The sequence below is a fragment of the Macadamia integrifolia genome, chromosome 8 (assembly GCF_013358625.1).
Source record: "Macadamia integrifolia cultivar HAES 741 chromosome 8, SCU_Mint_v3, whole genome shotgun sequence".
Lineage (NCBI taxonomy): Eukaryota > Viridiplantae > Streptophyta > Magnoliopsida > Proteales > Proteaceae > Macadamia > Macadamia integrifolia.
The window spans coordinates 34,129,529-34,141,510 of record NC_056564.1 but is presented as its reverse complement, the minus strand read 5'-3'; the positions used below and the strand labels follow the sequence as shown (position 1 = coordinate 34,141,510).

At 37.5% G+C, this 11,982-nt stretch overlaps 1 protein-coding gene across 1 annotated transcript in view; it reads right to left on the bottom strand.

The window, feature by feature from the left end:
* LOC122085888 (ceramide synthase LOH2-like) overlaps window positions 1-10,750 on the bottom strand; it is a gene marked incomplete in the record, with an annotated part of 14,532 nt that extends 3,782 nt beyond the window's left edge. The window contains 3 exon segments of the mRNA XM_042654492.1: window positions 1,061-1,216; window positions 3,684-3,892; window positions 10,130-10,750. Coding sequence (XP_042510426.1) covers window positions 1,061-1,216; window positions 3,684-3,892; window positions 10,130-10,246 — 482 coding nt within the window.
* Window positions 10,751-11,982: the final 1,232 nt, after the last annotated feature.

The window sequence follows — 11,982 nt, the reverse complement described above, 5'->3', positions numbered from 1 at the left end:
TTCTTTTTTTTGGTTGCTAGAAATCTGAAGAGGGGTTCGACTGAGAGGAGTTTTGGTTCTGGTTATGGCTCAGCTTCTCTCTCCTCTCGACTTCGCTTCTTCTTTTTTTTTTTTTTTTTCCCCAATCTGGAACCCTAGAAGAAGGGTTTTGATCAAAGGGGTTGGAGAAAAGAAGGGGGTTGAGATAGGGGTCGATTCTGTCCAGAGACAATCGATTTTTTTTTTTTAATTAATATTTCTCAGCCTCTGTATGAACAGAACAAAGAATGGGAATGGAGAAGAGCACAATGGAAGGAAGAAGGGGAATGGGGACCTTCGGATTTAATACCAAATGATGAAATAGCCTTAAGGAGAAGAGGGAAAATCGCATAAAGCAATGAGGGAGAGAAGAATCACACAGCCCTAAGGCTCTCAATACTCAAACTCAATTCATATTTTCTTCAATCTGTCTTTCTTAATCGATTACAAGCATATAAATAGAAAATTGAAAAACTCTAACATGAAAAGAAATCCTAAAAGGAAACTAACTCAAAAGGAAAAGAAATCCTAAACCAACTCTAACTATGTCCTACGTATGCAACTTCTAAAATTAAACAGAATAAAAAAAACTAAAGATATTAGTTTTCCTAAATAAAATAAACTACTAAAATCCTACTAGACTAAGGACTTAATATGGATCTGGTTCATCTCTCGCTGGATACCCAGATGGGTATGGATCGCTCTATGGGTGCATATCTACATCACAAAGCAATACTACAGCTACCATGCAACATTCTCTAACACATAAAACTAGACTGTATGCGGTATGCCACTAACAACAATTTATAATATTTATGCAAAAGAAATCAAATGAATATGCTCCAATTTCATTCTCAACCAATCAGTGGCAGAAAAATAGAAATATAAGTTCAATTCTCCAAGGAGGACATTGCTCCTTCAAGGAAATGAACCTCCAAAAAGTTTAGAAAAAAATTATTTGCACTGAGTGATTAGGTTAACCTCAATAATGTAACAAACAATTAGAAAATTATGCACAGCTATTAAATGGAGAGAATAATACCTTGTAATGTACGAGTATTCAATCAGGATAACTGTGATTATATGATGAGACATCATAATACTGAAATCCTTCCTACGAGTTTCCCATATAAGAAGAGCGGCAATGCTGTAGATATAGAACCCACATTGGCACATGTAGAAAAGCTTCAAAGGTAACCTAAACAAATAAGTTTGTTAGCTTAACTAAAACAATTAATAATAATACTGTAACATCTGTCTTGCTGTTAGAGAATATGAAATGTTCATTAGTACATAGCTAAGCACTTGAGTTCAGTCAAACAAATATGGAAATATGGAATTAATTATGAACTTGTAAATATACATTAATCAGTTCCCCGTCTCGAGCATGTAGCGAAATTGAGTTGAACATGTAGTTGCAACATCAAGGATGCATGTCTAGTGACAAACATAAAAAAGGTTCTCACAAAAGATATGCACAACTTTGACAAGAAAATCACCAATAGTGATGTAGCAGCTGATAACATAGAGGAATCATGGTCAATAGGATGCAAAGAATAGAAGAAAAGAAACTGCTAATAGATTCTTAACCCTCTAATCTTAGAACCACTGAGATCGAGTTCCTAATAAATTATATAAATACATATCTCCATCAGCCGGTAAACTATGAAGCCTACCTGATCTAGACCTCTATAGTAAGTCGAAATTTGTAGAGGACCAAGGCCAAGGGTTAGTTTTATATATTTGGAGATCTGATAGGACAATTTTATAGGGCCACTGCACTAAACACTAAAAGGAGTCCCACTCCCACTGGTTATGCCACTTACTTGTAGTTGGTTCCACAGAATATAAGTGTGTGTGTTTGTGTGTGTGTGGGCAGGGGGGAGAAGGCTGCCAGGTTGCACAGAGCCCGAGCCCAGACACAGGAAGTGCATAATGACCCCGTTGGATGCCCCCCACATGCGCTCTCATTGGCCCCAACACTGGTGCGGAAGCCACGCAGCCTGGCAGCTCTCATTGGTTCACATCCTAGGTTGGCTCTGTTTTACTTCTCCTTTCTCTACAAACTAAATTTGTCATTCATTAGAGAAAATGATACAACAACAACAAGCTTAGCCTTATCCCAACTTAACGGGGCGCTTACATGAATACAAACAAAACAAGTTGTCAAGTATTCATGAAATTCCTAGACACAAGAACAACAAACTTAGCCTTATCCCAACTTAATGGGGTCGGCTACATGAATACAAACAAAACAAAGTTGTCAAGTATTCATGAAACTCCCATACAAGCACAACAGCTAGTAAATGTGATGTAAATAGGTCATTTAATGGGCTTATTTTATTGTAAATAAGCCTTGGGTTGGATTATGTATATGTTGGGCCTTTGATCCCATGGGTTTTATTTGGTTTTATTTATAATGGGCCATTTTAATGAGCCTAAAATATGGGTAGAAAGTAGGAAAACGGGATTTAATTCATTAGTTTAGTTAGAGTCCTGTTTTGAGTCTATATCCTTTGTTATTTTGTTTCCTAATTAGAAGATAGAGGTAGTTTCTATTTTGCATTAGTTGCTATTTTGAATTAGCTTCTATTTTCATTAATTGCTAAATTGAATTAGCTTCTATTTTCAAAGAAGTTTCTATTTTGTAACTTAGGTTAGTTTCCTTTTTATCATTAGTTGTTACTTTCTAATTTACTCTTATTTGGTTAGCAAGTTAGAATTTAAATTAGAAGGTTTTATTTTCAGCATTAATTACCTTTTTTATTATATCTTTGTGTCCAAGTAATGTAAGGCTATTTAAAGCCCATCAATTTTAATGAGAAGACAGATTTGAGTTAAACAAAAAAAGATGGCTTATGCTGTTGTGCTGTGGGATGTAGTTGGGTGAGATGCCCAAAACCTAACCTTCTTCTTCCCCCTTCACAACCCCCATCAAATTCTCTTTCTTTTCTTGTTTTCCTTTTATTTGTTTGCTGTGAGAGAATGTTTGAGAACAAGAACCAAACCTGTTGGAGGACATCTTCCTTATTCAGCCAGATTTTAAGATCCTACCTAGGATTAGGATCACTTGTGATTCTAGTTCTATATTAAAATGCCCAAACATAAAACCACAAACTGCTGCACTGGATTGTTCAAAACATAGTTGTCAAGGTGACTAGGCGACCCATGGAGCTGGAGGGGCACCTATTTGAGTGTTGCATAGATGTGCAGTATATGATATAATTATGCTTGTATTGGCCTAATATGAGAAAATCAATAAATAATTAACAGCGGATAGGATAATAATATAAGCATATTCATTGAAAAACAAAACAATAAACATAAATCAACATAAACTCGTGAAATGTCAACAAAGCGTGTTGTCACCTAGACCCAAGAAAAAACCGGGATGCCTAGGCCATGCCTTGACAACTCCAGTTCAAAAAGAGACAAACCTGAAAATTATTGTTTAACCCATTGGGAAACAGCCTGCTAGATGCACAATGCTTCTCTTCTATATTAATGATTTAATACACCTCAACTATGACTGCCAAAAAGAAAAATGCAACTCAAAAGGTATAGGACAATAAATAGGAAGTTCCCTACCAAACAACCTGCGGACTCAACAAAAGGAGCCATTCATCCTGTATCTAAAACAAAAGATGAAGAAAACCATAACTCACTTTAGCTCCTGGTTTGGCCAGCCTCTGAAGTATTCTTTTGTATCCCTGAACCAGGGTTCATGGTATGTAATTGAAAGAATGAAAACTTGTACAGCGGCATAGTATGTTAGCTTCCACATAGACTCCGAGAATTTCACAATTTTTGCCTGCTTAGCCTCACTAATCTTCACTGGAACAGCTCCACTACTCAATGACCAGATGGCCAGCCTCTGAAAAATAAAAACTAAGAAACCAGGTAAGGAATTCAATAAAAAAATAAAAACTAAAGAAGAAAAAGACAAATTACCACATAAATATTCCTTCAAAAGTCAAAGATTTATAAGAGAGTTATGCAGCCAGCAATGAATAATGGAACTGAATTGATGGGGATTGGTATGCCGAAACACAAGGGTTCAGAAAGCCAACCCCCACCCCTTTAACAGGATCACAGATGATAACAAAATCAGATTTAGAGAAGTTTCTACAAGTTAAAGTCAAACTTCAGAAAAATGATAATCCAATGGTTGGCTTTAGAAAAGCAGTTGAATCTTCAGAATCAGACAATAAAATTCCCAGATTTGGGTGATTTCCTGAAGCACCAGATCACAGTAATGTAAGACTAAGTTTGAAAACTCAAACTAATCCAACTGCAGGAACTTTTAATCAGAAGAACAACCAGAACCAGCCCAATAAAATATCAGAAAATTCATCGATCTCAACAATTTCAGAAATTCTGTAACTGAATAATCAGCCAAGGAATTAAGGACTTAAATCACCAATTAATAAGACTAAACAATGAAATATAGGACCAGCAACCAATCAGCAACATCCGGAACAAAACGATTCAAAATTCTGGGCAGAAACCAGAATTGGGCAGAATAGAGAGAATTTTTTTAACAATAAAATTCCAGGTCTGATTGACCCCAAATTAGGATCGAACCATCCTCTCAATAGGCCTAACACTCGACCAGAATAAGGGAGCCATCAGGTGGCTGGTTGGTCTGATCAGTGAAGGATCGGGTAGAAGAAATCTGGAAAATTCGAAACCAGAAATTTAAAGAAGATCAGATCTGTTACCTGATTTGTTTGAACAGTAACAAACCTTTGAAAAGAAGACTTTGAAAGAGAAAAGGAACACTTGAAGATGAACCTCTTGGACTTCTCGCCGCAAAGAGTCGTCGGATCGAACACCAACCCAATACCTTGATCAAACACAAGGAAGTTCTCTTGCAGAGAAAACAGCAGCAGCAGCCATGTAGTTTGTAAAAATCGTGGCTCATTAAAAGAGCCATAGCTTTATTTATAATAGTGATAGGGGTTACATAAAATAGAAACTAACTTTAGTTTCCAAAAACTAAAATAGGAAACTAAAAATTAGAAACTCAACTAGTTACTAAATCTGAAAATAGAAACTTACAAAATAGAAAGTCTTGTGACTGAAAATTAGAAACTAATTTAAGACTGAAAATTAGAAACTAAATAACCCCATCTAAAAAGGAAACTAAAGAAAAAGGAAACAAATCATTGAATCCCGTATGCAACCTTAGAACCCCTAGTTTAGACCCATAAAAGTAGCCCAATATACTCCGAACCACATGGACTGAAGGCCCAACACGTATACAACCCAACCCTAAGCTTATTCCTAATAAAACAAGCCTAGTTTGGTGAAGAATCTGCACCACACAGTGTCTGATCTGTCCAAGACCCTGGCTGAAGGTCAGTCTAGGGCAGTCCTATAACGCACCAAAATAGGGGTGTCAATGGGCCAGGTTGGACGTGGTTTTTTTAAAACCCCAGCCTAACACTAAGCTCTCTTAACTCAGCCAGCAAGGCCCTAATTGACCCTGATTGGGCTGCACTGGGCTGGGCTGGGCCAGGCTTGGCTTTAGTCTTTAGGATGGGTTTGATTATTTAAAAAAAGGAAAAAAATTAAAAATTAAAAATAATGTGTAGGTGGTTTATGCCAGTGATTAAAAAAACCAAGAATGTGTTTAGTATTGTATGTCGGTGGTTAAAAAAAAAAAAAAAGAATGTGAGGACGAGCGAGTCGTGTATATAATATAAATTGATAATTTATTTAATATACATATTACATCAGGCTGGGCCGGGTTGGCCTCAGCCCAGGCCTTGTCCGGGCTCAGGGCGGGCTCAAATTGGCCGGGCCAAATTGACACCTCTACCACAAAATACCCTCTAGATCTAATGGTGACTTGGTGAGATCTCTCTCTAGGATGGATCACATATCTGATCAAGAATGCCCCAAACCTAAGCATCTACTGGAGTATTCCAATTGAGTTTCTGACAAACGATAGGCACTAAACAGATCTTATATGAATATCAGTTGATTACTTGAAGATTAGTCCATCAGAACTACAGATTCAACCACTATCCAGCAGTGCCAATCGATGAAAAGATAAAACAGAAACTTGCTTGCACAAAATAGAGTAGAAACAATGGGAATATGACCTTGATTTCTCACCAAAGGCCTGGATCAGATTCCCTGCAATTGAACCAGAGTTTCTCACACTATCTCTCACAGCTCACTGATTATCTCAGCAGTAAGGCAACAAGAGCCAAACATTCATCAATAATTATAATCATGGGCAAGAACCTTACAACCTAATATTCAAATAAAACTAATAACACATTCCTTATCAGTTTAGGTAACTGTCCAACCTATAGGAATAGGGACTCCTACTTGCTGATAACAATAAAACCCCAAATATGAAACCAATATATAAAAGTAAATATCCCATGCAAGGTAAAGGAATTATCCAAATAGAATAGGAATCCACTTGACAACCACAATAAGATTCTTAAACAAAATAAAATAAAAAAACAAATAGACAATAAAAGCCCAGAATCTAACCAGGACATATTCCTGTCATGCCAAAAGGCTCTGATGAAGAACCATAGGCCATTTAAGGGCCTTTGTTCTTCTTCTTGCGACTGTAGGTGAGGTACTGCCTCCTTGTACCATGAATGTTGAGCAGTGAAGAAAAAAACATATAAACAAACATAGTCTAGCTGAGATAAGGATGTTGAGATGGATGTGTGATAAAACTAAGAAAGATAAAATAAAGAATGAACAAATTAGAGCTAATTTAGGAGTAGCTCTGATACATGATAAGTTGAGAAAAAATTATTTGAGGTAGATGGAAATGTGAAACGGAGGCCTTTGAATGCTCCAATAAGGAGGGGTGATGACTCAAATTGGAAGAACTCTAAAAGAGCAAGGTGTAGACCTAAAATGACTCTAGGTGAAGTGGTGAGGACAGGCATGCATAGCTTAGGTCTGGTAACAAGTATGGCTTTGAAAAAGTTGATTGGGGAAACAAAATCCATGTGACTGACTCTATGTAGTTGCGATAAGGCTGAGTTGAGTTAATGATGCAGACTTGAAGGTCTACTCAAGAAGGAAGAAGAGGGTCGACCCTAGTGGCTGATTTGGTCGACCAGATCTGGCTTATTGGCCCACGACCTGGGCTATTGATGGGGGTTTCTTAGTTTCTAAAATTAGTACTACTTTAGTTTCTAATTTCAGTCTATTGTTAGTTTCTAATTCCAGCTATAAGTTAATTTCTAATTTCATTAGTTTACAATTTCAGTTTTTAGTAGCTACATGTTAGTAGTTTTAGTAACTTTGAGTTTCTATTTTATTGTAACCTTCCATCGTTATTATAAATAAAGGAGAAGGGCTCTCATATGCCAACGATTTGAAGTTTAAGAAAAAGAAAGCTTGCTGCTGCCACTAGCCTCTGCTGGGGTTTCCTTGTGTCTGATCAAGGTCTAGGGACTGATGTTTGATCCAGTAGACACTCTGCGGCAAGAAGTCCGTGTGGATCCTTTTTATTTTCTGGTTTTCTTATTGTTCTAGGCTCCTGCTGCATCTCAGGTAAGTGATCCGATCCTCCTGTAAAATTCTGGGCTTAAGAAGTCCAAATTTCTTCCCCACAGACCTGTACTGATCTAAGCATCCAGCCACCTGATGGCTTTGAGCTTCTGGTTGAGTGTTACCCTTGCTGTATGGAAGACTCGATCCAATATTTAGAGTAATCTGACCAGGGAGTCTTTAGTTATAGGATTTATTCCTATTATGGCTGATTGGAGTTTTTGCCCAGAACTGCTGTTTGATCTGTGTTGGATGTTGATGTTGCATGCTGCCCTTACTCTCCAATGGATTGGACCCTCTAACTGGTGATCTGAGTTTATAATATGCTATCTAATATTTTTCTGTAGAATTTCCTGAAGCTGTTGAGATCGACTGCAAGGTTTCAGAACTGCAGTCTCAGATTTATTACTATACTGTTATTGGGTTTCTTTGGTGAATTTTTGTTGTTCTTTGGTTTCAAAGTTCCTGCAGATTGAGACTTGGTTAGACCCCTATCCGAGTCTACATTAGTTGAGTACTACAACACAAAAGCAACAAAGCCTCATCAAAACAGATATAATGTTGCCTATCTTTACCAGCAAGAAACAATATCATTACTCAAGAGTAGAGTGCAAAAGCTAAAAAGTAATTCACAAGTTAAAAAGACCGAATAAAGTTCATAACAGAAAAATTAAACACATTATCAGATATAACTCTTTCTAGGTGAATGTAATAAATAATTTTCCTCCTCATGAGCAATGATGCAGGGGTTTCAATTTATAAACCAAGGGAATCAAGAATAGAATTTTTGCTCTTTCGTGCTGTGTTCCTCAACAGTAGCATGTCTAACATTCAATACAACACTTTCACAGAAGCAAACAACTCAAGAACAGAATTTTTGTCAAAAGAAGACATGATCTTCAACCACAAGGATGGAGTTAGACATGGTGATATATTTTGTTCAGCAGTATGAAAGGAAGTACTAGTAATGTATGTACGAGAATTCTGAAAACTTTAGATGGAAGAATCTAAAACTTAGTTGTCACAATTTCAAGCAAGGAGTGGGAGCTGGGCGAGGAAGTAGAACCAGCTAATTTGTCCTGTAAAAGCTGCAAGAAGCATTTTGAATGAGTAAGTATGAACCTTCATATGGGCTTTTATAGATACACTATCCGGATTCAGCCTTAAGTTTGGAATAGGCTCTATAATAGGGCAGATGGACCTCCATCTTTGCATATCTATTGGCCAATTGCTGGTAGCCCACTAGCCTCCACACAAGCCGTATTTTACAATTGTACTAGGTCACACAATAAAACACAAAGCATCTTTCAATAAATCTTAAGTCTATGATTCCATGTTAGAGAGTTTTAGCTCCCTCTCCCACAACCGCCCCCTCCCCCTCCAAAAATAAAAAAGAACAAACAAAAATTGTTACTAGAGGGGATAGAATTGAATTCTATGAAAGAAGTACTAAGCATTTTCAATTTTTTACCGACTTTGTATGATGGAAATTAAGAAATATGTGACTTTGAGTAAATGAAATTGCTTCTTCTTCTTCTTCTTCTTTTATTTATTTATTTATTTTTTATTTTTAATTTCATTTGCTCTCTGCTAATCCTGCTGTTTGTGGTTAGTTTACTTTCATTTTTCTGACTGCTTGTCTGGCCATGAAACAATTTCTTTCACAATATAAGTAGAACTTGTGACCCACAGTGATTCCCAATCTATAACAGTTGTTCTCTCAAAATAACGGATATCTATACTTTCAACAGCCTCCTAAATCATCCACAATGAAGAATTCCTCTTATTGCCTGTTGATCCAAGAAACTTCAAGATTCATGTAGAGCACAAGAAATCATACATAAGGAATAAGTCTTCCAGCCTAATGTAGTACACTCCCTATTCATTGGCAGGAGATATTCTCGTATGTCATTTAGTATAAGAGAAAAACAATAAGAGCTAGTTGATCCAACCCCAGGGTTTCATCAAAAAGTAGAAGAAGCAAGAAAGAAGAGTTTAACTACCACAGGATGCAATAAAAATGTCTCTATGATGAAAAATAACATGTTAATTTTCAAACTTTAGCGCATTGACTATGTTCCTCTTTTTCACATTATACCCAATAAACAGCTCCAAAGAGAAATGATAAAGGGAATCAGAATGAAAAGAGATAGGATACGTGTATCAGTCACCAGTCAGTGGACTCATAAAAGAAGTATGATTGGGCATCTAATATAAAATATGATCAATCGTGTTAATGGTTAATTAGGGATTCCCTACTACCAAATTGGAGGCATATGGTCTAGCACAAAAAGAATCACTTTTACAACATGGAGAGTGTAACACAACAATGACAATAAAATTGGACCCAACAAGTAAGCCAACATAGATACGATCAGATCTATCTAAAATGAAATCTTCAAAACCCAAAACAATCTCAAATATTAACGAGTCCATTACATATTTCCTCAGTATTCACTTTACCTAACTATTGCACTCAGCTCATAATAAAAATTTAAACTCATTTATTGAACTCAAATCCCATTGTACAATAACAAAAGAAAAGAAAAGGAGAAAAAAGATCCAAGAAGCTCACACGAAACAAGAAGCTGTCCAGGAGGAACCTAGCCAAAACGAAGCCAAAGGCGAAGTAGATGACAATAAGGAAATGCCAAGAGTCGGGAATGCCATGGTGACTCCAGATCAAGTCCATGAGAGAATTGACGCCGCAATTGGGAAAGAAGAAGCATCAACTGAATGGATCAACAACAACCGCCGCTACAGTTCGATCTGTCGACACTAATGAGGATAACATCGAAGTGCGTGAAGAAAAAACAAATACGTTCTCATTTGGTGATGTCTCATCCAAAAACTGCAAGTACTAGCAGAGCAGGACAAGATTTGCCTTGCCCTAAACCTCGCATAACCAGTAAAAACCAGCCAGTAATGGAGTGTGAGATAGAGACCTGCAGGACTACCGGTCGGCGTTAGCAAGTTGAAATTTGAGAGAGAGAGAGAGAAGAAAGATGGAAGCAACTGCAAAGATAGAGTAGTGGGCCAGCGGGAAGTGGGAAGTGGGAAGTGGGGGGATATGATCTAAGAAGCGTTGGAAATCAATCTTTCTCCATCTTTCCTACTTGACAGCATTACCAACAGGCCAAACACCTCAACTATTAGTCTCACACAGCTCTTGCGCAACCCCTCATTCCTCGCTTCTTTCATTTCTTTTTATTTTCTTTATTTTAACCTAACCGGTCAAAAACTTTGACTCACAAGTAAAGGGAACAACCGTCCACGGCACATGGAATAGGGACTCAGAAATAGGAATGGGACCACTGTACCACTTGACACTTGTTCCAACTTAACCGGTCCAACCCGGTCCAACCAAAATCATGCTTGGGTTAGCCGGAGATTTTTGGTTGATTTAGAATTAGGACTCTTGTTACAGACATTTTTATGGATTGATTAGTGGAAGTCACGAGCTTCGCACGGAGAAAAGATTTATTGATTTGCTTAGTGGAAGTCATTAGCATTAACCGCAGAAAAAAATTATACGTTAATTAGTGGAAGTCACGACCATCATCACAATTGCACACTGAAAATTTTTCCTTTCTTTTCAATATCCTTTCTCCCATGCCTTCCGTTGCCATCACTCTTTTATACTCACTCTATATTACCACAAGTTCAGGATATTTACTCGAAGTCCTTTATCTTGAACTTCTTTTCCGATTTTGTCTAGAAAATGTAAAGTTTGACCTATTCTTCGCCCCTAATATTCTAAAATCTTTTGATTACCCTCATATTATGGTAACCCAAGTGATTGTCCCCATCACCTCTGCCATGAGCATTCTTCAAGGCTCCCCCCCAAAAAAACCCAGAACTCAAAAAGCAACGCCTTAGGTGCACCTTTAATTTCCACATCCCCATAAGTTATGTGACTCCCAATTTCGTTTGTTCCTAAGTGTTTTTGCCTCAAGGTTGGCTTGTGGAGATGTGCAAATTAAAGGCATCCCTAAGGCGTCGCCTTTTGGGTTAGTGAATTTTTTTGTTTTTTTTTTTTTGAGACAGAGAATGAGGATAGGGAAGTTCACAGTAGAGGGTGATGGGGCAGCAGCCAGTATGTTGGGTTAGTGGGAAATAGGGGTAATCTAGAGTTTTTAGAATATCATGGGAAAAAGTAGAGGTGAAACTTAAGAGGATGATGAAACTGAGTTAGATGAAAACTCACACCTCGAGGGCAACTGCAGGAAGGAATGCATGGGGATGTACCACACAAAGAAGTCCATCAGGAGACCACTTCACTCCCCCAAAGCGATATTCCCCAACTTTCACGACAAATTCCATTTGATCCAAAGACTTTCTCAGCTCCTTTTTGACCTTTTATCCCTTTCTCTTTCACAAGCGAGTTGAGTACGCGGGAAGTGATGTCCTACACAGCAATGGTTACAT